At 34.8% G+C, this 27,420-nt stretch overlaps 2 protein-coding genes across 7 annotated transcripts; one reads left to right on the forward strand and one right to left on the reverse strand.

The window, feature by feature from the left end:
* Window positions 1-764: 764 nt before the first annotated feature.
* On the reverse strand, window positions 765-27,194 carry LOC106180078 (cyclin-dependent kinase-like 4). Of its 6 annotated transcripts, none has more exons than XM_013563950.3 (14): window positions 26,906-27,194; window positions 23,172-23,375; window positions 14,132-14,326; window positions 12,366-12,544; window positions 12,049-12,161; window positions 10,579-10,718; window positions 9,990-10,226; window positions 9,548-9,837; window positions 8,695-8,808; window positions 7,593-7,834; window positions 6,873-6,949; window positions 3,936-6,228; window positions 1,977-2,085; window positions 765-1,833 (listed from the first exon to the last, which is right to left on the reverse strand). In XM_013563950.3, exons 1-12 carry the CDS (start codon window positions 26,918-26,920, stop codon window positions 6,187-6,189), a joined length of 1,848 nt encoding a protein of 615 aa, XP_013419404.2. In that variant the 5' UTR covers window positions 26,921-27,194; the 3' UTR covers window positions 765-1,833; window positions 1,977-2,085; window positions 3,936-6,186. The 6 variants fall into 6 exon arrangements, with proteins under 6 accessions (XP_013419404.2, XP_013419402.2, XP_013419405.2 ...); XM_013563948.3 differs by having other exon boundaries at window positions 9,981-10,226; window positions 26,906-27,186; XM_013563951.2 differs by lacking the exon at window positions 26,906-27,194 and adding an exon at window positions 26,551-26,770 and having other exon boundaries at window positions 9,981-10,226.
* LOC106180079 (polypeptide N-acetylgalactosaminyltransferase 11) lies at window positions 18,843-20,868 on the forward strand. The gene has a single exon (XM_013563956.2). The coding sequence runs from the start codon at window positions 18,935-18,937 to the stop codon at window positions 20,495-20,497; it is 1,563 nt and encodes a 520-aa protein (XP_013419410.2). The 5' UTR covers window positions 18,843-18,934; the 3' UTR covers window positions 20,498-20,868.
* Window positions 27,195-27,420: the final 226 nt, after the last annotated feature.

Below are 27,420 nucleotides of genomic sequence, written 5' to 3' on the forward strand. Positions count from 1 at the left end.
GTATTTTTTTCAAGTCTACAAGTTTCAGATGAATCTAATTTTGCCCGCTAATTTTTTCACGCTAGAATAAGTGAATCTTGTCCATTGCAACTGAAGGAGAGGTGGGTCAAGTCCACTCCATCTGAGGGGTGTTAGGATGGGCGAGTCCACTCCAACTGAGGGGTGACAGGTGGGGCGAGTCCACTCCAACTGAGGGGTGACAGGTGGGGCCAGTTCAATCCAACTGGGGGGTGACGGGTGGGGCGAGTCCACTCCAACTGAGGGGTGACAGGTGGGGCGAGTCCACTCCAACTGAGGGGTGACAGGTGGGGCCAGTCCACTCCATCTGAGGGGTGACGGGTGGGGCGAGTCCACTCCAACTGAGGGGTGACAGGTGGGGCGAGTCCAATCCATCTGAGCGGTGACAGGTGGGGCGAGTCCACTCCATCTGAGGGGTGACAGGTGGGGCGAGTCCAATCCAACTGAGGGGTGACAGGTGGGGCGAGTCCACTCGAACTGAGGGGTGACAGGTGGGGTGAGTCCACTCCATCTGAGGGGTGACAGGTGGGGCGAGTCCACTCCAACTGAGGGGTGACAGGTGGGGCGAGTCCACTCCAACTGAGGGGTGACAGGTGGGGCGAGTCCAATCCATCTGAGGGGTGACAGGTGGGGCGAGTCCACTCCATCTGAGGGGTGTTAGGTGGGGCGAGTTAAATCCATCTGAGGGATGTAAAATGGGGCGAGTCAATTCTATTCAGGGAGTGACTATATGTCAATGGCAGACGTTAAGGTGATTAACCATTTTATTTTCAAATATTTAAAACGTACATAATCCATTGTGGAAGTTATCATTAAATTTACAATTTTTTAACAGAAAAGAATGTGAAAGCAAAGCCCTTAATAAAAATGGAAGCAGAAGCTGTAAATTGTAAACAAACCGCAAAAATGAAAATCTGACTGAATATATTACTTAAAACTTACACACCATACAAAAGATGATAGATTGATTGATTTGAACTAGTCGTAGGGTTAGGAGATATCAACTCTGGGGAGATAGACTCACATTAAATAATTGGTCTGAAATTTGCCTACTCCACGATAAATTCAAACTCGTAACATTATTTCCTGAACATTTTAGTGGAATTTAAAACTTATCTCCAAATACACGAAATAGTGAGAACACTCAGTATTTTTTAACCATGCCATTTTTTTTCACAAAATAAGAATTGGAAAAACGTTCATTCACCCTTATAATATCACAATATACTTGTTGTCCAAATTTCAGTTGTCAAGTTGTCAGAATCTTTCCAAGTTTTCGATTTTCAAATCTTTAATTTAAATCTTCATATAATTAAATGTTCATCTGAATTTTATTAAATGTAAAACATTTTTATAGGGGTGGACGGTCGCATTTGTTTCAAAAGATGCAAAAAACCTATTATACTATGGAATAAATTTAGAAAAAAAATCTATAACGCTAACTTTAAATACAATTGATGAATATTGGTGGAAAATTTTGTAGGTTAATTCTTTCAGTGGGTTTAGAATTTTTAAATGCTCAAAAAGTATTTGGCTAAGTACATGGCGCGTTTTGAAAGCTTTTTGTGTTTTAAAAACCTGGTACCTTGGAAAGCTGTTTACCCCAACGGCAACATGAATAGATCATATTAAGCAAATTTGAAAGTGTTAAAACAGTTATATTTATATCATTTTCCTTCCCCCTAATCATTATCAAATAAAAAACACGGAACGTTTTTTTTATTCAGTTTTAATATAACACAGGCATGAGTGGGCGTCGGTTTCCTGAATGCTGGGTGGTGGGCAGGCGCATGTTGTGACCATCTCGGTGCGCTTCTGAAATGAAAAGAATAATACCGTTTTAAATTTCTGGCCACACGGGCAGATGCGACCAATATACTAATATGATATTTCACAGGGGGGGGGGGGGGGGGGATACTTAAATTATTATGACATATCACTGTGGGGAGAATACTTACATTTTAATTAAAAGAGTTAATTTGTTGGCGTGTCCGAAGCTCAAGGGCGGCTAGTACCATAAAAAGAGGCTGGATTCGAGTGTGCCTTACGAGACGTCAAAATCATATTCTGAAATAAATAAAATATTTAAAGACATGACTAGAGTACTCCGAGATGACGGTCCTTTACCAAAACAAAATGTGAATATTAATGAGATAAAAGTTATCTAAAAATATGGAGAATTTTGAAATCACTTCTTTCTCGGTTAAAACAATATCTTGAAAATTTCATCAAAGAATATAAAACGCCTTTTCAAATATTTTGCTTACATTCTTTTTATTACACAAGAGCAGTTCAAGAATGCTACGGTCCACACAGTAGGCCTACTAACCAGAACGATACAGTTAATATATTAAAAGGGTTATCGTTTTTTATCAGAATCAAACGGCACATCGGAAGATTAACTATATTACAGGGGTGTGACATTTAACTTTATCTCTTGGTTGATCGTGCATTTGTCATATAAATGATCGCAAAATACCAAGGAACTTTTTGTTCAATTTCTGCCGTGTAAACAGTGGGCCAAAATGCATAATATATAATCACACAATTTTAAGAATAATACGTTAAGAAACTGTAAAGAAACGACAAAATCAATTTACTTGAAAAAACATTACACATTTAGCCAGGAAAAGAACTCGACTCTGGTCCCCAGTGTTAAGTGACCATGAGACATTCAGCAAGAACACCCCACAGGACGTGAAGGAGGGACATATAATCTGGATTTTTCTTCACAAACACCTCTTGAACACGAACAAGAATTAGGCTTAAGAAAAAAAAACAGGGGCAAGGCCAACCTTCGAACGAAATCCAACCTATACTACAAACCAGAAAGTTATAGTTTACATAAAATTTATAGAATATATAATTACATAATGAAATAATCATGGCAGGTAATCACTGGCTGATCCAGGATTGTGCTTTTTTTTTGGGGGGGGGGGGGGGGGGGGCACACAAGGATACAAAATGATAAAAAAATCAGTAATCAAATCAGAAATCAATTTTTGTCATTTGTAGAGCACTGGGATGAAAAATATTTTTACTAGTTTTGATAGTTATTATTTTGAGAAGGGAGAAGTGGTGGGCCTACCTCTGAACCAAAAGTAGATACACGTGTTCGCCGTGTCCCGTAATTCCGCCATTGTGCTATTACTTGCACGAAAACACGAGTCATTTCCACAAATAAACTGGTGTGGTACATGTATTAGTTCAACACCGTATTGTTAAATGTTTTCACTTCACTTTTCACAGTAAAAGATTTATAACATTAAGTTCTTTATTTCAATGCACCGACATGAATTTTGCAATCCGAGCGCTGGCAAGTTTGGGCAACCTTTTAAAATCAAATTCTTTAAATGCAAAGATGTTCACCCAAAACGTATTTATCAAGAAAAGGAATGTAAATGAAATCATGAGCCTTGAAGTCAAAGGAATAATTACACAGTAACAGGTAGATGTGTTTCTTTCTCTTGCTTGGTCGCTGCTAGCTCTTTATAAAAATTGTTTGTGCCAGTTTACTTCAATAAACAGGATATGTTGATACTTCGATAAACAAATAGCTGTCGTCAGCATTCCAAGTAATAAAAATATTTCCCAAAATGTGCTACCAATGTTGTCAAGCCTTATCTGCCTTGTTGACTTACACGTTCTTCTTTTTAAAAAAGACACAACGCGTCCAGACCTTTGGAGGACTGGAAAAAACCCTTTATTGGCAAATGCTTTCTCTATAGAAAACAAACTGAAAAGAAAATATTTGCGATGCAAGCTGATTTTGGACATTTGAAAGAAAGTGTCGTCCACGTCAGTAAAATGTCCCATGATCATTATGTTATGCCTTACGTAAGGGATACGCCAATTTAGGCAAATATCGCCCATGCAAAATAAACCATTTTATGTTACACCATCCATACAGTACTTACGGCAAATAGCTGGTGTTTTCAGTACCACATTCTTGACCTACACGTGTAAATTGTCGCAACCTGACATGAGGCTTCTTTCTTCTCCATCTTCTACTGACCATGGTCCTATCTGAACACCTCTCACCAAAATGCTCAACTGATTTGCATAATAATGATAATGTACACTTCATTCACTTTCCGTACGGAAGCTTCTACTAAAAGAATAGTATTTGTATTATTATAAAACACAATGAATTTCCATCCTTGGAAATTTATTTGGGTTTGTTTAAATTACAGCGTCAAAACAATCACATTTTATCAGCCATTGTATTCGATATGGTTGATCAAATGAATGATAGGAATCCAATGAAAGCACTGGTTAGTGATTGTGTTAGAGAAGATGCAATTTTACCCAATCTATTGTCAAGCTATTGTGCAACATGCCATGTTGTAAACTAAAAAGAAAATTCATATATATCTGAAACGGTGCTTTCCGACTAGTAAACCAAAACACTCAAATATTACATATGTTTTATGAAAAAATTTCTTTGAACAGCGACCATAACATAATGGGCGACAAGGTTGCGATGGAGTTATCTGTTAGCGCATTTCTGTGTTAGGCTCTTACGCCAGTTAAGTTTGTCTTTGCGTATGCAGAAAGATGTGGAATAAGACAAGTGGGATGTTTCTGAATAACTTTCCCCAGGTATGATTGATGAATGAGAGTATTGAGAGATTCAGTTTAGCAAAATAAATTAACAGTAACAGTAATAGAAAAAATTTAAAAAGCATATAAATTCTGAAATAAATAAGTGAATAAAATGCGTGTGTGACAGTCTCAAATCCTCTTTTCACCTATTCCAGCAAAATGATTAGTATGCCATGCCACGTATATTGTTTGGCAGTGGCAACATGTAGAATTTTTGCCATAATGGTTGTATTATTCAGCAAGAAACTTAAACAAGGTCTTATGTACCTAGGCAAATGGTGTACACATTTCAAAGATTTTCTTCTGTTTGTTAAAGTTATGAAAAATACCATTTTTGAAAAAAAAATTTATTACCTTAAATTGGTTCTGTTTAGCTGTACAGAGATGGAAAAGAATGAACGTATTGGAAAATGTGGTAAATAAAGAAAAGTATCTCTTTAAAATTAGTTGCCCACGTTGAAACGGCTTCTTCCCTTGGAATATCATTTAAAAATTAAGCCATCATTTTAACACTACAGAATGTGCATCATAATCATGGCTCTTGAACTGATGATGGAATTCAAATTTCCCCTCCACTCTATATGATCAGAAAAACTAAAAAAAATTGAGTGAAACCATTTTGAACAGTATTTTTAAAATATATGGAGATTTTCTCAAAGAAACCTCTAATGCACTTTAACTCTACAATTTGATTTTGTAGATTCAAGTCAACTAAATGTGATCTAAATTGAGTGAAGTTAATAGGTTTCTGATAATTGCTGTCAACTCTAAAAGAGTATAGTCATTTTGAATTTTTTCAATTCTCACAAATACTGGAAAAAATGCTTGTTAAAAAACTAATTTAACACAATATATTATGCACTGCAAATAACATTATGCTGATTTTTCCTGCCTGTCTTGTTTTCTAATTGAGCAAGTGAAAACACAAATTGTGAGATGTGCCTAAAATCACCTAAGAGATGCTTCAATGTGATAAATAAAACACTTCAAGAATGATAACAACTATCAATATACAAACTTATGGCTCTGTTAAAACGAAGTCGGCAACATTCTTGTTGACACCCAATCAAGTATTACTACAATATATGCGCAGGCACACTGTCTGAATTCAAACCCTGTTTGCCTTAATACATCGCTGATATATTGCATTCCTTCTACTCACAAGACTCATTCACAAACTAATACTTCTGGCATCTGGAGGGGATTTCAAAACTACAATTGACACAAACATTTAATAATATTGTGAACATTGCCAGGATTTTATCACTTTACTGTTCACTGAACCCTGGCAAATGATCTGTTATTGTATACTTTGAGCAAGTGTGAAGGACACAGTTTCTATGTGCTCCTTTCTGATTATGCAACATTTCTCTAAAGAGCAGTGATTTATTTGACAGTGATGTCTCAATAAATAATTTTGAGCATGACATGGGTATTCTTCAGAAAAAAAACTTGATTGCTGTATAAGTGCATCACAGTCCACAAGTTCTGGTTTCTCCACAAAGAACTCTATTTCCTGTACATGTCCATGGTGCTGCTGATCTGCTGCTGATGTCTAAGACGTCATACTGAGGGAAGGTTGGGATCTTTGTCACTTCCTCCACTCTGAAACAGAAGGCAGAACTTTAAAGAGAATTGAAATCATGTTCTTTATCAAACAGTCCTATTTTGGGGGGATTGCCATAAATATTAAGTGTCAGTTTCCCAAACCCTATCCATTTTTAAAATAACATAAAATTGAATTAGAATATGACATAGCCTGAAACACAATTTATACTAGCACACTTGACTACTGAGAAAACTCTGAGACACTGTTACATGATTCATTTCAATAACAATACAGAATGTTAAACAGAAGGGCAGAGACAGATTCTCTGAGTGGAGGTATACAAATACCAGTCTTTACATTATTGAAACAATATGGTAATGGAGGGATCACAGACAGTATTGATTTACATTTTCTCTTATGAAACCACCACCATCAACTATTATGTGGAAATAATCAAACAACACAATGGCACTATTTAAGAATTTCACAGAAAAACTGGCAACTAAACACGGCTTTGTTACGACATCTTATTAAGTACAATATGAAGTGCTTACAGCACCTTCTTTCTATTTTTCCACTTGCAAGTCGGTAAAGGTCTTGACTTAATTTCCAGATATGCAAATAGTGCAGGGAGAAAAAGGGCACCTGTTTCATTGAAACAACTTGAGTAATATTCCCTACAGCAATTAAGCAGACTTACCAGATTAAAAGGGTCTATTGTTGTTATGCTTGGCATTGTCGCCATGTAGGGTTTCTTGCCCTTGTTTTTTGGATTGCCTGTGAAAATTTGAGAAAGAGTTCCAGTTGAAAGAAATAAAACAATAGTTGATATGAGATATTGACTACTTTAATGTGAAAATTCTAGAATAGTAATACTGAAAAAAAAAAAAAGCAAAACAATTGTATTTTCATTTATATCGAAATATTGTTATAATGACTTCGCTGAATATAAAAGCCTCACAGTATTCATCAAAACATTTTCTTCTCCTAAAAACAAATTGTAAAAAAGTACTCCAATGTGCTTTGCATGTGTAGTGGCTGGAAGTTTGTAGCTGCATTGCAATTTAATTACTAGTTTTGAACTGAAGCCAGCCCTGAGAAACCCTAATGTTGAGGGCATTGCATAATATGTGCCTCATTGTAAAGTCAATTAAGTTCAAGCTCATGAGTTAAGTCCTTCATTAAACCATCCATGAAGTAATCTCTGCTCATACATCATATAATTAATTTTTCCACTCATAATTTCAGATGACAGGGGGAGAGAGAAATAATTATCATATAAAAGATATTTTTATACATAATTTTAAATGCTGTAAATTGTTAAATCAAAAATACTCAATCTAGGATAAAATATGCTAAACACCTGTTGATTGAGAAAAACAAAAACTGCACCTTCCTTTCCACAAAGTTTTTTACATACCTTCTGCACCCTTGACTTCTGGCAAAGACAAGCTTTCTTTCTCCTTCTTGCTGTCATGATGGCCTTTCTTTTTACTGACCATTTTATCATAATGTAATGCCTTCTCATGCAGAGATGTCCTCTCTGTCTGTAACACCTGTGGGCTCAGACTGGTACTGTGATGGTTGGGGGTGGGGGCTTTCTTCCCTCCTGGGGCTGGGTGACTGTACAAGGGCGGGCTGCGCTTGTGTTTCTCACTTACCCTACAACAAATGACAGCATATATGAGCTAAATGTCAAAAATGCATATATCTTTGTTTATGTTTCATGCATCAATTCTGACATATTCTGTTGCTGAAATAATTTGTTTGATAATCAAATGCCATCTAACTCAGAAAATTGAGGTTTAAACTGCTGAAAAGACAGAAAAGCATACTTTATTCTTTTTTCTTAGAATACATTCAAAATAGGTGTACTCCTTGGTAAAAGCATCTATGTAAAAGATTGGTTCCTCTATGTTCATTTTCATTTTTTCATTTTAAAAAGCTTCCTGCATTTGCATTTAACACAGAGAAATGGCACAGACTGTTGTAAAACTTGTTAACTAAATCCTCCGATATATGCTTTTCAGAAAACATGTAGGGATTACTAAGTCCAATAATTATGTCTGAAAACCATTTCATATTTTGTAACAAGATGCTTATATTAAACTACTCGTGTACAGCTAAGTAGTGATAGGAGTGAATGAAGCAACCATAGCACAAATAAGCAAATGTGTAAGAAAGGAATGTTGTTAGTTACAAAAGGCAGGTTAAAAGGAAATAGTTTTCTGGCTTCACATTAACTTTGATCTACAATGCTATTCTCATAAACCTGAAATTAGTAAAAATGTAGAAAACATATAATATCAGCCTTTTGTCAATGTATAAAAGCCTGCAAGGTGCCTGAAGTAAAAAGAAACTACTTAGTGCCTGAACTAAAATGAAACTATATTGTGCCAGTACTAGTCAGGAACTACTTGGTGCCTGCTAATGAATCATAAGGAACTACTTGGTGTCAGCCAGTAAACTGTTAGGACTACTTGGTGCCCGAACTATAAGAAACTACTTGGCAGCTTTCTCACCTTAAGGGAGGGGGTCCAGTTGAGTTCACAACTCCACCCCCAGGGGGAAAAGTATTTGAAAAATGTATACTCGTAACAGGAGCATGATAGCTGGGTGGCGAAGTAGTATGCGTACTGAAATAATCAAAACATCCAGCAAAGAAATTCAATACAAAGTCAACTCACAGACATATAAGTGGTTGAAAAAGAAAATGAAGAAAAAAAATTGAGAAAAAAAAAAAAAGAAAAGAAAAAATATAATCGTGTAAAATGGAAAATAATAAATACATATACATAAATTACAGATTGCTGCTATTGACTTTTCATCGACCAACACCTGAAAAGAATATTTGTCTTAGCAAAATCTAAGACACTACTGTGTATATTTGACTGTCTTTATATATATATTACCTACAGCTGTTTCATTTAATTTACGTGTGGATTTGAATGCACAAGCTAAAATAAACAGCAACTATAGACTGTTGTATTGTTCATAGAGCAAAGAGTTTCTATTGGTGTTTGCATATAAAAGGAAACAGGAAGGCTTATGCCATAAAAAAAAAGGTGTTGACAAGGTGATGAAACTTTCGATATGTCTAACTACTATAACAATGCAGAAACCTTCAGGCTGTCGTTATCATAAATGGCGAATGTTACAGGAACATTTGTCACTAACGGAAAAATTATTATACACATAATTCTGGATTCCCAGATTAACATTCCCTTAATCTTTGCTATATTGCCATCAAATGCAAATTTTTTCTCCAAATCAAAATATACTGAATACCATAAATATACAAGAATTAGTACAATTACACTATCAACACACTATCAACATTGCACAATCGGCAATCAATGTGATTATATTGCCTACCTTGATATGCTTGAGCTTGGCTGACTTGCCGGTGACTGTGAACTACTGGTCTGGCCTAGCATAGGGACAGATGAGGACATGGAGGAGTCTAAAGCATGTGGTTCCACTGAGCCCCCACCTGTATCCTTCTGCTTGTGAGGGGAACCAGCAGCAGCAGCAGCAGGAGAGACTGCCACACTGGCTTTGCCTCCCATTTGATCTGTGGGAGAAGACTTCTTTGTGGCTGCCTTTTCTGGTTCTGAGTGTTTGCGTCTTGGCTTATCTTCAATCCCACTGTCTTTTGATTCAGGCTGTATAATAGAAGTAAGAATAAAATCACGAAATGGGAAGACTTATCTAATATAAACCTTTTTAGGAGAAGTCAAATGATTTAAATGAGTAAATTTCCAATAAAAAGGAAAATGTGTTCATATATTGTTCTTGTCTACAGTACCTTTTCTACCTTTTTCTCTTTCTTCTTTTTCTTTCCTCCACTGCCTTTATTTTCTTCCGAACTATCTCTCCCAGAATTATTTCCATTTTTATCATTTTTTAATAGTGGATTGTCATGATATTCTTTCTGTATTTTGGCTTTCAGGCCACCTGGGAATTTTTGAGAAAATTCATCTTTCTGGAAGAATTCATGTTTCAGGAGCTGTGAACAAGTCGGCCTGTCATCGGCTTCCAGCTGTAAACTTAGCTAGAAAACAAGAAAGAGCAAACTGATTCACTAGTTATAAAAGACAAGAAAATCAAAGATCTTCAACTAATCAAATCTGCACACAGAATTAAGTTTCACACAGTATTCATACTTTAAAGAATTAAGATCCTATATTAAAAGGACATTTTTGCCCTTCAATTCCCAAGTACAATGTAAGAGCATATTTAGAAAATCACTTATCATGTACCAGTATTACATTAATCAGCTGCAATGGAAAAATAAACACTTATTTGAGAATATTAGCTGATCAAATCAACACGTTTTGTTGTCAAGTGTAACAGATCCTTCACTAGCAGACCATAATTCCTTTCCCTAACATGCAACTACACACCTTTAAAAATGCCAATGCTAAAACTGACAGTCTTGGAAACTTTTTCTTCAATGGCTCTATTTCTTTCACTTCTGGCAATCTCATCCCAGCAAATAAAGGATTTTTCTGGAAGATTTCTCGCTGTCTCTGATTTAGATTACCTATAAAAAGTTGGCAAGGCAATGTGAAAATATTTGCACATATACATGCACCTGATGACAAAATTTGTAAAAATCCTATTAATCATTACTAATATCTGTTTCCTGAACTGGTAATGCAACTTCACCTCAATCATTCTGGCCCTAACAGGAAATTCCAATATGCAGCATTTTTGGAATGTATTTCAAAGGAATGAAGAAAAGACAGTGTGAAGATTTTCATTTGTTTCATTAATACCTAATCATTATATGCATGAGCACAGAAAACCTTGATAAAAGGTAAAAAAGTATGATAAAATGTTTACTCTCAAACTGTAAATTTATGCTTTACTCTTAACTGACAGAATCAGAGAAATTAATATTTTTTCTATCTTGATATGTTCTGTTATCTTAAGAATTAATTAGATGGAGACATGTAGAATCTGTTATTTGTTTCAACTTCACCGCTAAGAAGTACTTAAATAGACATTCATTTCAGACTTATGCAAACTTCTCCCATGAGTAAAGTGTTTTCATCAAGCACCAAGACGGATTATCACAAGAAGAAGAATCTACATCGCCTAGGGCTTAGTCAATATGTACTTTGGCTGATCAATAGACTGTGAAAATACTATTAACATGTCATTCGTATTGACTGCGTAATTTTGGGTCTCAATTTACAATAATTTTTCACCATTGTATGCAATCATTTACAACCATTACATGGCACAAATCTAGACATCTAAGACGAAGTCCTTTGGGGTTTGGCCCCATGCACTTACCTAATGATAGATAAGTATTTGATTGATAAATTATCATGTTGGGAAGAAATTACAAATGACAAATCTTCTTTAAAACATGACATCATAACTCCCCTAAAGCTGACATTTAAAGGCCAATTTGCAAAAGAAATTGTTTGACGTCACCATTGTGTTGTTATCACAACAATTGTATCTGTCTAGCCATGTAATGTAAATTTGCCAAGTCATTAACATTGTCATTTGGTAAATTCTACTACTATAAATGTGATGTTTGAAAAAAACACACTTTTGCACACTAAAGGTTTATTAGCTGCTGGCTGTTGAAATAGAAGAAAATGAAAAGAGGGGGTAAAGCCAATTGAAACAAGTTTAGCCATGCCCGTTTTTGTCCTACAAAATGTTACACCTCATGACAGGAACTCCAGTAAGTGCCCTGACTGAGGCATCTTTTGAATTGGCCACCATTCTGTGCACATAAGTTGTATGTGGTGGAAAATACCCATAGGCCATGTACATTCAATCAATTTCACAGTCATAAAAAAAAAAAAAAAAGTAGGCCTAAAGTCTATTGGTCACTGGTACCTTGAACTTACCAAAACAATTGATTATGTGGTATAACTGGTCGATATCAGAGTCTCCAGGAAAAAGTGGTTCTCCTGTCAGCATTTCTGCCAATAGACATCCTATTGCCCATATATCTACAGCCCTGGAATAGCAATTACAAAATATTCATGTAATAGAAACAATTAATAGATGAATAAAAGACAGAGCTTTCATTTTGTTGCATAAAGAAACGGGGCACAGACAAATTCAAGGAAAAAGAGTCAGACAAATGGACAGTAACAGGTCATCAAAAGTATCGCTGCCTATAGATCTAAATGCTTACAATTAGTTCTCTAATATCACTTACCTTCCATATTTTGTGTCTCCCACTAATAGCTCAGGGGCCCTGTACCACCTTGTGGCCACATAATCCGTATATGTCTCCCCTGGCTGAGCTAATGTCCTGGCAAAGCCAAAATCACAGAGTTTCACAATCCCTGATTTGCTGACTAAAATGTTTTCAGGTTTGATGTCCCGATGGATTATCTAATAATGAGAAAATTATAAGATCAAAGACAATGTTAGTCCATGATAAAAGATATTTTTGTATCGACTGGAATATACGCTGGAAAAAGTAAACCTTACAAATGTCAAGGATTTCACTTTTCCCCATTACTGAACAGCATGGAGTTTTTTCACATCCTCTTTTCACAAGCAACCATGGAAAATTTAACATATACAACAAGAATAAAAATCACCATTTTTGTCTGTGGCAATGGTGATTTCTTATAACACTTTTAATTCCTTTTTTTTTTTTTAAAGCTAAATCCACTTTCAACATTATCAGGTCACATTACAATACACAGATTGACCAGTCAAAGTTAAGGAGTACCCTTGACAGGGAATAACTGAAACGCTCTTGCAGATGGAGACAATAAATAATACCACATTGATTATGGCCACAAGTAGCAATTAAACTCTGCGACTGAACCCTCATCTCACAATGGAAGCATAGCTAGCTTTACAACACTAACAGCATCATCTTTTCAATATGCCCCTGTATTGCTGACAATGACTAAAATGAATTCCTTCAAATCAATATAACTCCCTTTTGTGGCAGAACTATCAATTAATAATTTGTCCCCTCTGCCACAACTCTCATCCATAAAAATAAAATTTGAATGATAATGTGACTTTATATATCATCCAATCTAAAAATGCATCAATAAAAAGTTTCCTTTTGGAAGAGGCCAACTTTGGTTTCAGGGTTAAGACATTAACAATAATCTCAACTGCAATAATAAAGAGAAATCTGAAAGGGGTCCCTTTTAATCAATATCCCTTTGTTTTAGACCAATAACTTTGCCGGACAAGTCAACCATGAGTAGTGCATATTCACACAAAGAAAAAGGCCTTTTACCAAGCCATATATTTGTTTAGAAAAATCTAATATCAAGGATTACTGGTTATATATGGTAAAACTGGCTTATGATGTTGTGTGAGACAACTAAGTCATGTATAATATCATTCCAGTAAATTGTTGTTGGATTGATTTCTTATAAACTTGTGATAAGTGACCCATGCCTAAGCAGGTCTTATTACCACTGGCAATTTTCTTAGCTTGCTTTAGATACACTTAGTAACTATAAGTGCTAGGTGATACGCATCACTGGATTGTCATATCCAAGTTTTCCAAGCTTCTAAAAGGTCTCGTAGGAAGCACCTGCGTCTTTCCATGAATTTCTGAGTAATCTAACATGCTAAGATAATGAAAGACTCAAATACCTAAGAAAGCCTAAACATTTCAATTGCATAATGAAAATTCTTTGCCCCTCCTTACTGATGTTAAAACACACTGTGCTACACACCCTTTTTTTTGTCTAAATACTAAATAAATCATTCAGAATTTTGACAAAAACATTGGCTGTTGAAAAATGTCAAAATGCTCAACATTTTACAAACACAAAAACATGTGACTTGTGAGAAGGAAAACAACTACTTCACATATTTGTCATTTTGTACATGAATCAGCTAAAAGAGAAATTTTAAATTAACTTATACATGGCGGTATAAGATGGCTCAATTAAAATCATATAAAAATTAAATTATGGCATAAATGCAGATGATACTTACATTGTGTAAATGGCAAAATTCTATTCCTTTGAGCACCTGCCAGAGAATTTTCCTACATGTATGTTCATCTAGTCCATTTGGGCATCTTTCTAAGTCATCTAATACTGTGTGATCCACAAATTCAAATACTAGGTAAAGTCTTTTCTTTCTCCGGAAAACTTCTATTAAGTTGACTAGGTTCTCATGTCGTAGTTGCTGGAAAAAAAAGTAAAATAAATTTACATTTGCATATGAACATATCATGCAATTTGTCAAATAGACTGAACTCTAAATTTTCGGTGAGTTTATATGAAAATTGATGTGTTCCACAGGTTTTTTTGTCCAATGTTTAGAACTGAACACTGATCGAGTTTAAAAGACACGGATCACATTTAGCATAATTCACAACTTTTATCTATCTTTGAAGAAGCAGAATCCATATGTAATTATACTTCAGAGCAGGTGTGCTTTTCTGTTTAATCTTGGTGAAACATTATCTGGGGTATCAAATTACACTTCTTAAATCAATTCATTCTGCAAAAGAAGTATTTCATTACTATTTCTTATATTAGGATAATAATTAACTTTATAAATTATTAATTTTCAGAAGGAACTGTTTGTACATTGTATCTACCTAAGCCCAGCATTTGATAACTGTCCAACATATAGTTCAATAAAACAAAATCTGCAAATGTCAGAGTGTCCTTTAAAATAAATATGTTGCAGTGCACTTGCAGGTTCCCTTAGGGTGAGGTACCATAACTGTTTATATATTTATAGTTGTTCTTCATTTGCACCTAAAAAGGTCAGTTTTCATATTGATTATAACAGTATACAAGACAAACCATGCCCCTGGCATTGACATACACTTTTGCTTGCCTAAGCCATTGGTTTCTCTGACAGGGGTAGAATAACTGGACCCCAAAGAAACTTACAAAAGCTTAAGGCTACTGGTAATTTTCTTGCCTGACTGGAGAACTATATGCGTCTGGTTTGCTGGACAATGCACAGTTACCTGGCAGTTCTATTTAGCTCCTACACCCCACAGTCTTTTCAAACTATCCTTGTCAAAACAAAAAATAAACCAAGCGTGCTCCTTTGATTCTGAATTTTGTTTACACTATACTGGTGTATTTTTTATGTGACTGAACAAACCTTTAAGTTAAGGAGAGACACTATGTGGTGCTTTATGATGTGAATGTGAGTAAACAGAATAGTTGATATAACGTTACAGCCACACACTCATGTCAGCAGTTAAAACTCAGATTTTTCTCTCTTAAGAAAGATAAACACATTTAAAAACACACACCATTTACATGGATTCAAATAGCATCTGAAATATGTCATTTAATAACTCTTGCCTCATTGAGCAAAACAACCCAAAAATAAATGTTCATATCTTAGAAATGACCAACTTGAAGGAAAAAAAATGAAAATACCCTCACCTTCTCATTAAACAAGTCAAGCATTGGCTCTCAGCAAATATTTCCCACTTGGAAGAGAAATATTTGTCCGCCTGGGTAAACGATAGATATGCTTGACTATATTCGATACATATTTGCTCTGGAACTTTCTCCAAGCATTCATATGGCAATACCTTCCACAACTACTGGCTTTTTATTAACAGTGTCTATTACCTTCTACACCAGCTATAATTCTTACAGAAGTCCATTGAAAGATGCATTGCTTTCAGAGTATCTGTCATTATTTTTTTACTTTTAACTTCAGTTTTAAGTATTATTCATAAATCATATGTTTTTAAAATTGTCGAAGGTATCATTTTTCAAAACAAATATCAGTTCCTATGATATATTAATAATTTTTTCAAAAAAAAAAAAAAAAAATTAATCAAATCTTTTTTAGAGTATGCCTAACTCTTTACTGAGCTCAACAATGTTAGACCGCATTCTCAATGAATTGAGCCAGGCTTTACAAATCCTGAGACTAAAAATGGCGGACGTACATGAAAGAAAAACCGCCTAATCTTTTAATAGTCTCTCCGCCTCTCACATGCCTCCCCACACGTCGTCCCTGCAGGGTACAGTAATTAAATCTCGGCTCCGTTCGCCATGTGGAAGCTACCTGAGAAATATTAAGTGCGCATGCTCATCAGTTAAACTCGTGGTGAAGAAAGCATGGCGACTGAAGGCGATCGAAGGAAAAAAGCTCTTCTGTTCTATAATCTTTCAAAACAGAGACGAAAAAGGAATGAATTGGCCCGTAGAGCAGCAATGAATCGACTATCTACAGAGATAATATCACCAGAGATATTCACGGAGATATTCATGTTAGGAGCCGAGATTTAATTACTGTACCCCACAGGGACAACGTGTGGGGAGGCGTGTGAGAGGCGGAGAGACTATTAAAAGATTAGGCGGTTTTTCTTTCATGTACGTGCGCCATTTTTAGTCTCAGGATTTGTAAGTCCTGGCTCAATTCGTTGAGAATGCGGTCTTAAAGGCTTTTTAATTCTGTTCATTTTAAATCATATTCATATTTGATGGAAAAAAAAGGTATAGCAATACCTGACAACAATGTCTTATTATTTTCCAATCCAAAACAGCTGGTTTAATTCTTTATTTAAAATTTATATGAATATGTGATGATTAACTAGAAATAGTTACCAAAAAAGAGGGAATTTCAGCTTCATCTTTGTCATAGAAAGCTTAATGTGATTTTACAGAATGGGGGCTTTGAGTTAAGTAATTGGATTATCCTGCTGGGAGAGGCATGATTAAATTATGTAACCTGACACCCAGTCCTGATTGCAGTCTCTTTAAGAAACCATTAAACATGACAGTGCTCCTCCCCTCAATCTCATGGCTACTTTCAGTATAAATTAATTGCTCCAACGTTTACCATCTGGGCACTGTCTGACAAAAAAAAAAAAAAAAAAAAAAACATGTCTATGGACTAAACTTATATTGCGACTCTCTACCAGAGGCCAGCCAAGTGATGATGTAGTTGTTCACAGCTAGTGAATATCTAGACAAATATAATATCTGTGAATATCCAGTGAACAAAATTCTTTCTGTGACCCTGGTAGAGGACAATACCCCTATAAAGTTGATTCTGCATCAATGGTCTTTATGTGCTTCATAAAAGGTAAGAATGCTAAATTTTAGTTTTCTTCAAATAGTCAGCCTAAAATATTATGATAAGTAGAAAATAAGTGACAAACAACACTTCACCTGTCATTATCTAGGTTGTCAATGATTGCTTTCTACATTTTATCCATCATGACTGTGTAAAGAGGAAACAATCATCACATACCTACATTTAAAGATGTCAGATGTTGATATTCATCAATTATGACATGGTCATTGATACTGCCTTGTGGGGTAGAGGAACACCCCTCTGGTAATCAACAAATGAAACCTTAGGTAATGACAACAACTTTTCAACGAGCAAAATTCATCATTTTTTCAGATTCATAATTTTGTATTCATTAAAAATCACATTTCTATATATAGCATTTGTGGTTCTTTTACTGCATAGAACTATATGGGTAACCCGCTTTTCAAATTTTGTTGCTACCATTCAATTAGATTGTTCTAATTTAAAGAATTTTGGACTATAAAAAATACAGTATCTGTAAAATCACAATTTTCCCCATTGAAAAGATTGAATCATTGCTACAAATAATGATTTGAAAATGTTAAAACTAACAGTAAAAAGTTAAAATGATCATGATCAATCAATCTATCTGACATTCTGAAGGTATTTTCTATTTGAAATTACCGTAAGTTGTATGCAATATCAGTTGCTATGTTTCATTGGCGATCAAAAGCTCAGGCCTGCCTCATAGTAGGCTAAATGCTTGGCCTATGGATTTAGTGTTTCAGTTTTCTCAAAAGATGAAGAGAAACAAAAAAAAAAAAAAAAAAAAAAAAAAAGGAGCCTTAATCAGTCCTAAAACTGACTTAAGGCTTCATTCACATGCAATGTCTATTTTCTAAATTCTATTTTCTATTCACGCTATCTTATGATCATGGTTTGTTCCCTGAATATCCCGCCGCGTAATTACTGGCAGTGCGAGCCAGTTACTTATAGTAACTTATAGTAACTGGCTCGCGCTGCCAGTAATTATGAATGAAGCCTAAGACCAGGGCCCTTTCTTTTATCAGTTATCAAGATTCAAAATATGCTTAGATAATTAGTAAAATATTTTACAACAGCTTTACCTGCATCTATAATCATAATGTATAACTTGAAATATCACTGTACCAGTACTTAGTATAAGATAAGTTTAATAAGAAACTATTAAAACTGCTTTTTATTTTCCATATATATATATATATCATTTTTTCATAACTCTGTCATTAAAAAAAACAAGTTTGATCCCTTCCTTCATGTTGCTTTTTAAAATCACTGCAAGTTTATTTATCCATTGGGTCTTTATGGGGTTAAAGGTATCAGGCAAAAAATCTTAATGAGACATTTTATGCCTCATTAAAACAACCATAAAATGTTTAAGTTTATTTCAGAAGCAAGTAAATACATGAAATAATTATCATAAATCCAACATTTTTCAACCAAAAGGTGACACAGATGGCAATTTTCTATCTCTGCAAAATATTAATTAAATTCAGACCTGAGTAAAAAAAGGAAAAAACAATATAAGAAAGTGTGTACAAAATAAGTCTTCTAGAGCCTTGTATTACTTATTCATATGCTAATACTATTGGGTGATGTGGCTGTCGATAATGGGTTAGCAAAGACCCCTCTGTTCCTGTAAGTAGGTCAACCACACATAACAGGTATTACTCAGGTGTGTGCTGTGGTGAAGATGGAGAGTGTGTGCCCCACCCTGCAACCTCTCTAATGAAGATGAAGAGGAGTTCTCTGAGGAATCTCACAGTTTTTACAGGTATAGCCTGTTTATTGTATGTGGGGATTGTCTTCATGGTATGGACTAAATGGGCAGCACCCTCACATCTTGAATCTCAAAGGAATCCAGCTGAGCCATTAAGACTGAGTGAAAATGAATATAAAAACCAAGTAAGAACTTTACCTGACTCAAGACCAAATGACTGTAAACTGAGGACACAACCTACACAGTGGTTCAAAGTTTCTATTGTGATATTTATTACCAATGAAGAAGTTGCTCAAATAGAGTCCACCTTACTATCAGTCCTTGCTAACACACCTAGTAACATACTTCACCAAATACTTCTAGTAAGTCATAGAACTAGTGTTACTACTGATAAATACTTGGACAAAGCTGCAGCTGACCACAAATCTGTCCAAGTGGTCCAGCTGAAACAAGACGGTGAGCTCACTTTTAAGTCAAAAATAGTAGCAACTTTGACAGTAGTTACAGGAGATATGATAGTATTTATGGAAGCTGATATGGAGTGCAACAGGATGTGGATTGAGCCTATAGTTTCTCACTTGGCTGACCATCCACAGACAGTAGTCATACCAGTACTGGACAACATAGATAAACTTAGTGGAAAATATATAGGAACAGTAAAACCTGTAAAAACAGGCTTCTCATGGGATCTTCAGTTCATGCACTATGAACCAACATTTACTGAACTTGCCCATGCTGAAAGTGAGGCTGATCCCCTACAAACCCCTGTCCTGACAGGAAATGTGTTTGCAACCACCAAAGAGAATATAGTAAGTTGGAAACCAGTGCCATTCGAAGGAAGCCTTGAGTTGTCTTTTTATCTCTGGCTTTGTGGACATGAGATAATTCTCCTCCCATGTTCCAGAGTAGGCAAATACTCTGCTTATTCAGTCAGCAGTTTACCTGTGCAACAACATGTTAATAAAGTAGCCGACAAATGGTTAGGTCAATACAAGAAATACTTCTATGCAGCAACAGATTACAATAACCCATCTACTTCTAATACTGATGTGAGCATGGAAATCAATGAACTAAAGCAAATAAAAAAGTGTCATGACTTTGATTGGTACATGAACACAGTAGTATTGGATCTCTTTAAACCTGTGGGAGACTTAGCAGCTTTTGGAACTTTAAAATCACAGCCAAGTTCTATGTGTTTTCATGTTGAAGTCAATCAAAATTTAGAGGGGCTTCGTGGTCAGTGTAGTCCTGCTAGAGAGACAGGGATATTTCAACTAGACGCAGATGGCTTGCTGCGCATCCATGACAGGTGTGTCACAGGAGAAACCCATGGATATGTGACAATGAACGACTGTAACCCTGATGATAAAGCCCAAACTTGGACTATTACTTCAAAGAAACAGATAATGCTAAAATCTGGACAGTACTGTCTCATGCATAATACTGATCCAGACAGGGAAAGAAAAGACAGACAAGTACTCATGGCACAGGTCTGCAGAGATGATGAAAGCTTTCAACAATTCGTTTTCAGTAACTTTTTTGATCTAAAAAAATTGAAATCTTCCAGATAATGAATTTTATATGATGGGTTGTCCATAAGTAAATGTAGATTATAAGTGCAGTTTGAATAGTGGATAAAATGAGCGAATGAAAACATTCATACAAGTAAATGTGCTTGGAATACAAAGGGTATACAAGAACAAGGACTCAATAGTATTTGGATGCAAGCTTCTCCCAAAATTAATGTCTTATGTCTGTCCACATCCAAGACTGTATGGATTGTCTTTGTATTACACATTAGTTTTCTTATAAAGGAACAAGTTTCATGAACCAAATTAAACATAATATTTAAAACCTTTTTGAATGTGTATTAACATTAAATTTAATTAAAATTAAAAGCAAATAAAAAGCAGTATCAAATGTGAACTGTTACATGACAAAAGGTGTGGAGTACATTTGATGTCTAAGTTTGTTTAAAAACAATACATGGTGCTCACTGCATTAACTACAAACAGTCTTTATGTTAAACGTGGGAGTCATCACACTTCTTTTATGTAAAATTTAGTGTCTTAAAACTGCAAGCAATATTATCCAAAATTCTGCACACCCATAAATACCACCGTGACTAAAGAGCTTAAATTCTTACATCCTACTCTCATACCCAGGCAACATCCATCATAACAAAAGCCACCAACTCAACAAATTTAACCACATGCAATCTCTATATGTATCCTGAACAGCAATTAAAACTAAATGGGATGTGAACATTTGCATAATTCTGAAGAAAAAAAAGTGCATTAAAATCTATTACTCTGCATCAAATGGAAAAAGAGTGGTGAAGCATACATAGTGCATTTCTTTTTCAAAAAACAGAGCTGATGGTTCATCCCAATGGTATTTGCAAACTATTTGCGTACATGAAAATACACATTATCACAGATACAGAGTAACAATATGCTTGGTTATTGGTCTGTAAACATTCTCTGGACATTAACACTGCCTGAGAAAGGAAATTATCTGGATCTTATAAGATATACTTGAAATTGTTAACTCTATTTGCACAAAACTCCTGACCTAGAGCAAAATAAAAATCTTCCAACTTTACAAAGATTGATCGCAAAGGTCTGAATAAAAACTGCTATGAATAAACTTCAAATGCCATAATGCAAGATGCTGGTTAAAAGTGCACTCCTAATAGCTAAAAGTAACCCTTGAGGAAATTTCATCCTTCAGTGGGGGTGACACAATTCTTTCTCCATCAGAGATTTAAACTGCACTGAGAATGTGAAGAGCATCTGAGGTCATGTTTCATCTTCAATGGTATCTCAGCATAGAAATAAATAACATACATAATAAGAGGGACTTAATTTTTTCTTTCTTTTATTTTTTTAAATATGCTAAAAATAGATGGTGCAGATGGAAGTGATTTGGATCCCATCATTATCTTTTAACCAGTGCAACAAATATGGTATTTTTTTAATATATATAAAGCCCTTTCATGAATTTAAACATTATCACAAATATTTGGAAATTATTATTTATAAACATAAAACTGAAAAATTTGATAATCACGAAAATGATTTTGTGACATAAGACTTTTTTTGCATTTCGTAGTAACATAATCGCATAAACTAGCACAATGTGCAATGAGCCAATTGTATACTCTCTATCATTTTATTTTAAATGATCTGCCCATAAATTGGAAAGATATTGTACAAGTACAATCAGTTATCTCTCTTTATTCTCATAACACATTGTGCCTTAACTGGGGTTCAGCATAAATCTTTCGGAAAGTAAAAACACACATAGCCTGTGTATGTGTGTGGGATTTTGCAATTCCTAGCACTAAGTCGAGTTTCTGTTTCCAATAATAAAGTGTGTTAAACTAAGTGACATATGTATTGCATAAAACTTGTGGAACATTCACACTAAGAATAAGAGCCTTTTCAGCTGTGACACAATAAAAGGATTTTGAATTCCCTTTCATCAAAATACATGGATATTTCTCTTTATTGTTATGGACAACAAAGACATTTTATGTTCAATTGAAATTAGAGTATTTAGGTTCCTATACAGATAATAATACTTGTTTTTAACTGCAAACACAGTGCTAATTTTCAAATACCTAAAAGTTCTGAACTGATGACGTTCTCATACAATAATGAAAATGTTAACCTGCTAACACTACAGCACATTTTCTTCTATTTGAACTGTTCTTTCACTGTTTTATGTTAAGTATACCTTCACCAGAAACCTCTTAAATGGTAGGTTTGGTAATTTCTTTGGGACTATTATGTATGTACAGTCAAACATAATTATGAGCTATTTATTTTCAAGCAGAAAACAGCCCAACAGTTCAGTCTAGGGTACAATACCAAACAGGTGTTAAACTAGAAAGAAACAAAGACATTACAAAACACTGCTATACAGCCCACAAGACTGAAAGTTGAAATTGAAAAGCCAACGTTTCTTGGCATTATATTTAACTTCAGCTTGGCAAACTCTTAAAACCATATTTCCAAAAACAGCACTTGTTGATTCTTTTTTAATATATGTTAATATTTTGGTTGTTTACATATCATGCAGCTTATGACTAATCAGGCATTTGGTGTGCTTCACAAAAAGAAAAAACAAGAGAACAGCTGAGTCTAAATTTTTTTCAACCACTACTACTACTACTATTATTAGGTCACTTCTTGGAGTAAAGCCATTCAAGACACAGAGTTGAAAAAGAGTTGCACTTACCTTCAGCATTCTGACCTCCCTCATTGCAATCTTTTTCACCATTTTGTCATCTTCACTCTCCAAAAACTTTTTAATAGCCACAATTTGACCAGTCTCTTTATGTTTACATTTAAGCACCATTCCATAGCTCCCCTCCCCAACAAGTCCAAGGTTTTCATATTTCTCCATAGTGTTCAGAATTTCCCTGCCATGGAGTCGCAGGCCCTAGAAAGAGAGATCAGTAATATGTAAACCAGATTGCTAAAAAATAAATCACTACAGTATTTCTTGAGAGACAAAATTAATACAATGCATCAATGTGTTAACATATGTCTCTAAGGACCAAGATCCTAAATAAATTCATTTTTTACAAAATCACATAAATCTGACAAGGGTTCCAAATTGCACATTAATTAAAGCTGAAATATACCAGTATTAAAAAAAAATATATATCCAAAACCTTATCGTCATCCAAGTGTGACCACCCTTACTCTTAACTGTAGATGGTCACAAAGAAATATTAGCACTTATTTGCCTAGTATATCAGCATCTTTGAAATGCTAAAGTGCTTTGCAAACATAAGATTCCATTTTCCTCTCTGTTATTGTCAATATTGATAAACTGCTCTGTTACCTTTTTGAGTGGCATTCTGCCCACCGTAATTTCACTTCTAAAGTTGAATACATTAAACTATGGCCAAAGACATAGTCCTTTCCTGAATGGTGTGGTTGCTACTTCACTGTGTGTCACGAAGCTGAGAAGTTTTCAAGCAAATAATGAGCCTGCTAAGAGGTTACAGCAGTTTGGTTCCTTCCTTTATAAGTCTAAATATATCTGCTACAAGTGAACTTCAGTACATTTACAACCTACTGCACACCACAGCCAGATGGCTTTTAACTTTGGAACCTAACATAACCCAATTTAAGGTCATGGAAATTGTCAAATTTGAAAACAATGATAATTAAAAATCAAGTGGTGTACTTGAATCTTGCAGTTTTCACAAAACAATGAGCAACATACTGTGTTGTACTGTGACTATTACTTAAATTCTTAATTAGCTGCCGGCACACATCAGTCAACTACCAGACTTAATATTTGTAACCTCACTACTTGCCACTGTGTCCCTAGTTGCCTTTTTGTCTATAGTCGTGAACCTAGAGCATACTTTCAAAACTGCCGAAACTACTTTGAAATTGATAAAGCCTCTAGTCAATATTAAAATTACTCTTTCCATGATCTCTGCCACAATAAGGGAGTACCTTAAATCAACATCTATTTGTTTAAAATGTCACAAGGTAAGCATGTTTTCCATTGATCCACGAGCAATGCTTCAATAGATCAAGCATTGATTCACTATAACATCAGATATAATTGGGTGGTGCTCATAGAACGTCATGACTATATCAAAACAAGCAATATTTGATCAGCAGAGGATGGTCGGAGATCTAAATTAGAGAAATGGCCAATTTAACAACTATCAACTATCAATAGGTCAATTGAAATAACAGGGAAATTTTTCACATCTGGTCTTTGTACTGCTGAGGTCCTTGCAGTTTATCTACACACACAGTCAAAATGGTCACAATATGCATGCCCACAGAATAGGAATGCAATTATGGTAACAAAATAAAGGTTACTACTGAATACATAACTTTATATACAACTTCCCAACATTAAGTAAACAATATGTAATAAACTGATATTGATTAGGTTATGGTATCTCATTCCAACTACATTAATAACATTTTTCCAAGGTACCAACGGTTTTATGAATAGCAGACATCCAAATCTGAATCAATTTTTTTTCTGTTAGATTAAAAACTGATAAATCAAAAGATATTTTACTAACACAAGCATTTAAATTGAGTCTCAGCTTACCTAACCCTTTTTATTATAAATTTATCAGACTATGTGCTTAAAATCTAAATCTAAAATGTTACAAAACTCCTTGTCTTTAATACTAAGTCAACATCAGCATAATCGGTCAAACATACAGTAATTCCATAAGCATACATTAGGCACCAACTTCCTAACATACCTGTCTCTCTAAGTGAATAATTATCTGTAAAATAAAGATGTCAACTTATTTCATTAATAAATTTCTGCAATCTAAATATATCAATCACTTGTGATCAATACCTTTCAAATGGACAGAATGAACCACCAGCACTATGTGCCTCTCCCACAAATATATCAGTTTCCTTACATATTCGAATACCAAGCAATTGTCACAGCTCGCAAGAATGATAATACTTTAGACAAATAGGTGCACTGCTTCAGACCCCCTGGATGTATCAAACTTAAAACAATTAACTACCTTGGGTCTGAATTTATGACTGGTTGCAAATCAGGAGAATTAAATTTTGAATTGGAGCTTTGCTACCATCAAAGAACAATAAAATTTTAACATCACATAGAAATGTGTTTACATTTCATTATAGCCCACCTTTTTTTATTGACAAAAGTAACAAGTATTTTGTAGTGACTCTGTAAAAAAGTAATAGTAATAAAAGCATGGAGCTCGATAAAATCTTTATTGTACAATGAAGGATACCAGTGGGCTAGACTGATCAAACAAGATGCACTAAAGACTTTTTGACTTTCTAATAACTTTCTAGGTTCATGCTGACATAAGAGTTTTTGCATAACACCTTGGTTAATTTACTTTGTCTGAAAAAAAAAAGTAAAAATACAATTTGCTTTATGGCACACCATCATTTGGGAAGAAAAGAGCTATTGGGGTAAATGTAAAGATACGATAGTGTAACCCCAGGACTAATACATGATAAGTCATGACCTTCTCCACCTAGTAAATCTACAATAAGAAAAGAGACAAAAAATTGGGTGGCAGTGTAACTATGGTACATACATTACTTTATCATGCTCATTTCCAATTAATATTATTTGTCAACAAATTATACTTCAATACTTGATGAAATAGGACTGTCACTAAGCATCCTTAACATTTCATCAAAACATTCTAAACATTGATTGACACATAATACAAGCTATACAATATATATTCTCTTATTATGTATCAGCGTGACATTAGTACACACAACTCATAAAAATTGAAAATTTCTCAAAGACTGTACAAAGCTGAAAATGACACCTACAGTACATGTATCATTGAAAACTGCATATGACAGCAACCTTGAATGTAACTTAAAAAAGTGGGACAAGTTTTAACCAAATCTGTTAGTAGGGGCAATATATGCAGTAAGCAATGGTCTATATGTAACAGCAAAATTTAGAGTGTACATTATATAAAGTAACACCTGATATTAATGTAATGCCCTCGTCCATTATCACAAAACACAAAACTGAGTATTTAAGCAGACTTTTGACGTTCACTTACTCATCTGCTATTATAAGCAGTAAAATTATTTCCTCGACAGACCTTTTTTCTTTCTTCAAACCAAAGGTGACATAGTTTCCTCTAAACAGCTCCAAGCTTTGGGTCGATGTTTCAAAACAAATCAATGCATAGCCAAGTTTTATGGTCGTTATACATACGCTCGATATCTACACAGACCTTATATACTAAAGAAAGTAGATTTTTCCTCAATTAATTTGTTTGTTGACTGTGATAAAAGTACCCATGTAATCTACGCGATAAGTTATTTCATTACCAGTAGCTTATTTTGACTTGATAAATCCGATTATAATCACCGAAAAATTCGTCTGCATACACTCAAACACACTTCGCGTGCTGATACTATGACAATTTTCTTACACAGAAATACTGCACTTACTTTATATAATGTCATAAACGTCTTCAGTCCTCAGAGACTCCATTTTGAATACTTGCTGACATTTTCACGCTCTTTTTCTCACTTCAAAGGACGTGATTTATCCACCATTCAAATGGGTCTCCAGTGACAACATCAAGCGTTTCTGCCGTTACGTCACTTGCTGCTGCGCCCTCTGTACAGGTGTGCCAATGCGTACAGATAAAAATGCCCTTGGAGTCTTCGATCAGATAGTTGGTCGATATTTCAAAGATTGTATAGAAAATAAAACCTGGATTTGTTGGAACACTTTCACAAAATCCCCTGAAAATCTTCGAATAACAGAGGGTCGATTTCCGTTAGAACGAATAGCAGGAACTTCAAGATCAAATGGAAACATGAAGTGTTCCCATTGCAGTAGATGTTCTGCGATGTAGACCTACCTATTATCACCAGTCTCTATATTGTAATGATTTTAAAAACTTTCACTGTATAATATTAACGTTTGGTATTAACATAATCTTTTATTTTTTATTATT

The sequence above is a fragment of the Lingula anatina genome, chromosome 2, assembly GCF_051362555.1.
Source record: "Lingula anatina isolate TDL-2025a chromosome 2, LinAna3.0, whole genome shotgun sequence".
Taxonomy (NCBI): Eukaryota; Metazoa; Brachiopoda; class Lingulata; order Lingulida; family Lingulidae; genus Lingula; species Lingula anatina.

Coding starts and splice junctions, on each gene's coding strand:
- LOC106180079 (XM_013563956.2), top strand. CDS start 18,935: ATGAAGATGAAGAGGAGTTCTCTGAGGAATCTCACAGTTTTTACAGGT.
- LOC106180078 (XM_013563948.3), bottom strand. Junction 9,838..9,980: donor AAGAGAAAAAGGTAGAAAAG/GTACTGTAGACA, acceptor TCTATTATACAG/CCTGAATCAAAAGACAGTGG. Junction 8,809..9,547: donor CCAAGCTCAAGCATATCAAG/GTAGGCAATATA, acceptor TGATTATTTCAG/TACGCATACTACTTCGCCAC.